Source organism: Macrobrachium nipponense, chromosome 17 (genome assembly GCF_015104395.2).
Source record: "Macrobrachium nipponense isolate FS-2020 chromosome 17, ASM1510439v2, whole genome shotgun sequence".
Classification (NCBI taxonomy): domain Eukaryota; kingdom Metazoa; phylum Arthropoda; class Malacostraca; order Decapoda; family Palaemonidae; genus Macrobrachium; species Macrobrachium nipponense.
In genome coordinates, this window is record NC_087210.1 from 24,947,141 (window position 1) to 24,952,140 (window position 5,000).

General features: G+C 35.4%; 1 protein-coding gene across 1 annotated transcript in view; it reads right to left on the reverse strand.

The window, feature by feature from the left end:
* Positions 1 to 5,000, reverse strand: part of LOC135196139 (uncharacterized) — a 164,786-nt gene that overhangs the window by 46,916 nt on the left and 112,870 nt on the right. The window contains exon 3 of the mRNA XM_064222681.1: positions 943 to 1,205. Within this exon, the coding sequence (XP_064078751.1) occupies positions 943 to 1,205 (263 nt within the window). The remainder of the gene's footprint in view (positions 1 to 942; positions 1,206 to 5,000) is intronic.

A 5,000-nucleotide genomic window follows, 5' to 3' on the forward strand; every position in this document is an offset into this window, starting at 1 on the left:
AGGTTTTAATGGTGGTATTGCGAAGATTATGGTACGGTTATAGTACTCTTCAAAATGGAATCGAGTGATTGTGTAGATGAAATGAAATAAAGTATTATATTCGAAAGAAGATTGACATTAACACCAGAAAAAAACAAGAAAACAAGAAAAGACAATAAGAAATAAAAAAAGAAATAAAGGGGGGTTGGGGGGAAGGGAGCAAAACGTAGTTTATTAAGGCCTTGAGCGGTTAAGCTTTCTTTATACACAGAGGCAGTGTTGATGTGTCTTATACAAGGAAGTAAGGCTTATGTGTCATTTATGAGGATGAAGAAATAGTTAAAGATGCCTCGAGGGTTTTAGTCTTGTAAAGAAAGTGCCAGGCAATAACTTAGTAAAAGATATATATATATATATATATATATATATATATATATATATATATATATATATATATTGATTTTATCTTACTGTAATAATAATATATATATATATGTATATATAGATATATATATATATATATATATATATATATATATATATATTATTACAGTAAGATGAAATCAATTGGTGAGACTGAAGAAACTGCAGAGGCTAAGAGAAAATAAAGAATTTCATAAACAGGAGTTCGTGAGTGCATACGAGTACTGGGTCCGATGCCCTGCTGACGACTTTCCATGTCAGTATTTCGAATTTTGAAGGTATTTTTCCTAAAATAGATTCAGTCCTTGGTTTCGTTTTGAGAGATGGGATGGCAAATGATGTGTTCGTTTTTGATACAGGAAATTTATAAAGATGTAAAACGAAGAATTCCATGTATATGGATGTGAACATGAAGGACCGTTGAGGTTAGATGTGCACTACTACCAGCGAGCGAAAGTAGTATTAGTGCTTTGAACCAACATATTGTAAGTGAGAATGTCTCCTCCCGACCCTAATCTTGAAAAATGTTTTTGTACTCACCACCTGATCCTGGTGTAATCCCTCGACCGAGTTGACTGAGAACGGGTTCGCATTTGTTGGGATATATTGGTAGAACTGCGAATTGCCTTTGTACCACTTGAGGGAATAGAGACTGGCGTGTTTTTGCACCAAGTAGTCGCACTCCAGCGTAGCGTTTTTGCCGAGGGCGACGTATCTCGGGACCACGAAGCGACGAACTTTGACCCAAGGTCCCTGAGAAACATAGTCTGTGCTGCTGTCTTGATCTCCTTGCGCCCAGCAGGCTGGGGGGAAAAAGAATGACGGACCTGACGTTAGCGTTATTATGGGGACAAAAAGGCTTATTTCAGGAATTGTATCACAGACAGTTTAAACTGTTCGATCTTTCAGGTCATAGAATAACTTCGATTTGGTGTAGTTTAATTACAGATATATAAATTTGGTTAGATAATATTATGCATTCGTAAACGTGTATGTATACTTCAACATAAATGCAGTACCTAGTCTACATAAATGTTCATGTTTCATACGTTATTTTAGCATCTTAGTTTTAGATATTTATTTTACAGATATTGTTTAAAATTTTCCTTTTAACATTTCCATTTAACCTATTCAAGTTTTGGCGTCTATATTCTGGCAGTTACCACTGTCAAATATAATTTTTGTTTCCAACAGTCAGCATTTTATTGGCATTGCAGGCTTTGAACTGACCAATTTCCTTCATATTTTTTTTTATTTTTTTTTTAGGATTAGATTTTACTGGATCTAATCTCGCTTGAATCTGTCAAGGTCGCACCCCGCAGAAAGAAATATCCTTTGCAACTGTCATACATTTTCTGAATGAAATTTCGTTCTCTGTCATGAGTAGTATTCTCAGTCATCTGTGTCTTCCAATGCTTGGATGTTTACTCTAGCCTTTAACATCTAGTTTTTCACTTGTGTTTATCAAATCAATATTCATATTCACCTCTAACCTTTTTTGCTCTAACTTTGTTTTTGTATATTCTTCTGTAATTAGGTACTGTCTTGGCACAAGTGTTAGCGGTTTCTCCAGGTTCCAAGGGATTGTTCTAAAAGTGAATTCTTTTGAATGACAAAACCTTTTTAATTAAATTTTGAGTGATCACAGTGTTATAAGTTCTGTACCAGATTTACAAAGGTCGTTAAATTCCTCTTTGCTCTTGGTAGACCATTACGTGGGATATCATTGGTTGCCAAAAATAAATGACTTGGATATTATAATATATAATTATATTTCAGTTTATATGTCAATTATACCAACGCCTATCGAATAGAAAAAGTTTAAAAATATATATCGAAATCCCGTTGGTTGGAGTAAGTGACCAACTACAGCATTGAAGCCAACAGGTAACGATATAATAGAGATGGATGTAATAGAAAATGGATAAGCTTAAACACTGTCTCACGGAAGCTACCGTATAAATTAGAATATTTGCATAGCAAAACGTATCATTGAAAAATATATGAAGGTAAATAACAGAATAATACTACTAACAAACATGCAAGAGAATTAAATGTCGCTCAGTGAAGATTTGTTGCAAGTGGCAACGACTGTTTACAGTTCATCTCCAAGTCCCTCATGCCAAAAAAAGAGATAAGAACAAGACCATTAATAGATAGAATAAAACGACCGTTATATAGTAATTAATTAGTTTGTTTTATTGCATGCTAATTACCGATAATCTTCCACATCCTTTTTTTGCCTCTGTCATCCAAATTGAAAATTAAAAGCAGATTTTTTAAAATCATACTTCACTGCTGTATCATTAATGAGCCCAACCCAGCGTCTTTAAATCTTCCCAGCACCATCTTCAAAACTAATTATGTTTAGTTTTATCAAAGACAGTGGTAAAGGAAAAATTCCAGCCCTCCGTTTTGCATTCTTTGCACATTCCCTGTTCCGTCTTTAATACCACAGCTCTCCCCGAGGCTTGACTGTTTTCATGCATATTTCATGGCGTTGCATTTTTACCAAAACGCCGAACACGACTTTTGAATTATGTATCAAAAACAAGTTATTTCATACATTCGAATTTGGACTATTCAAATGCGTTTAATGTTTTTATGTTTAACCTTTTTAGTTGCTTATGTTTTGGGGGTTTTGTGTTTATAACATTACCTCAAAAAGTAGAAATACAAATAAAAGTTGCTGAAAGATGAGATTTGTTAATGTTAAGGATTTCAAGCACTTTTACAAAGCTCCTTTGTAGGTAGCTGTACTTATTTGCAGTTGTATTGTTACTAAAATTCGTATGTTTGTACTTTTACGCTTTAAAATGAAAGCAAACTAATCTATTATCAATTTGTACTTTTATGTTTTAAAATGAAAACAAACTAATATATTGATAGAGATGAAGGGTGAGAATGATGTCAACATTTTTACTTATATTAACATTACTTAAGCGGAAAACTTTGGTGTATTGAGTCAACAAAGATCCGTGTTTTTAATTGAGTGTCGTATCACCCATGTCTTTCTCTGATTCTCTCCTGTGAAGGTTAGATGTGGTAGTAATGGAGTATTGAATGGAAAGAGCTAATTGCCGAGGGGCCAGTGCAAATAACGCGGGTCCAATTAAGAACCAGTAACATTTCATTCCGAATGATTAATTGGGTTGTGTATGGAGAGAGAGAGAGAGAAGAGAGAGAGAGAGAGAGCGGATATAGCGAGAGAGAGAGAAGAGGAGAGGAGAGAAGAGAGGAGACAGAGAGAGAGAGAGCAGTGTATGATTGAATAAGAGAGAGCGAAGGGGGGCTGGGGGCTGGCTTAGGATGTCACAGTCGGTATATTATTAGTGAATGTAATGTTAAATTTAGATTTCTGGTTCCTGGTTGCTTTCTATGGAGGAATTGACGCCATATGAAATGTGATTTCCGCGTACATAAAAACTCAAATTTATATGAAATAGGCCAGATATTAATACCCTATGACTGATTAAGTTTAACAACTATAGGCCCAGCGTATAATGCGCAGGAACGTTATCTTGCTAAAAATCCAGTATCAATTCGCCACGACACTAAACAGTGCAGCTGAATCTGTATCCCCATGAAAGAAGTGGCAGGGCAGGTTGATCTTACATGAATATAATTTGTGATTATTAAGAGCCTAATTGCTATCATTCATTAAGGCATATTTTGCCTGTCCGTTCTTTCAAGTTGGAGTATGCAATACCATCCTACCTGAAAAAAAGGGTAAAGAATAAGGAATTCTACAGGGTAGTGTGCGCACTGTTACCCTGTTTGCTATAGCAGTCATTCCTATTTATATTCTTAATTCCAGTGCTTTACTATACTCTGTTTTTTTCCATCTGTCCATCCACTTGTGGTGTTTTTGTATGGTAACACTGCGTCCCGGGCTTTAGATAGTTACGCTATGTCTAAGTTTTAGGTAAATAAAAGGATATCTGGGCGTACATTTGCAACTGAAAAGTGTTTTAATAATTTACTGCGAATTACACCGTTAATATTCGAAATAGGATATTATTATAATCGTTGAATGTAAGCTGAATATAACTATCTAAAGCCCGGGACGCAGTGTTGCCAAACAAAAACACCACAGGCAGATGGACAGATGAAAAAAAAAACAGAGTATAGATACGCTCTGTTGATGATCTTTCAGTATCTTTTGTAGGAAACTTCAACTTACAAGAGACTGAATTGCGTAAAATGAACTGATTCTGTCGACAAGTAAAACATCAGTCATTGATTTTTGTGATTTTCGTGAACCACATCCAGAACCGGACATTTATATAATGGAAGTTCAAGGTCGGAGAGTTACCTGGGTTGAAAGAACTCGAAATTTAAGCTTAATTTTTGACCGGAGGTTGACGTGGCTCTCTCATCTTTTGAGGAAGAAAACGAAGTGTCTCTAGTGGTTTTTACTGTTTTTTAGGTTTAGCATATTCATGCTGAACTGTAGATTATCAAACACCCCTGAGACTGCACAAAGGCCGTATTCTATTTCCACTGACTTTCGGGTGTGAGGTACAATCTTCAGTTGCCCTGTGCCACTTAAAAGTATTTCATTTTGCGCACAGTGCTAGTATTAGATTAACTGGTGG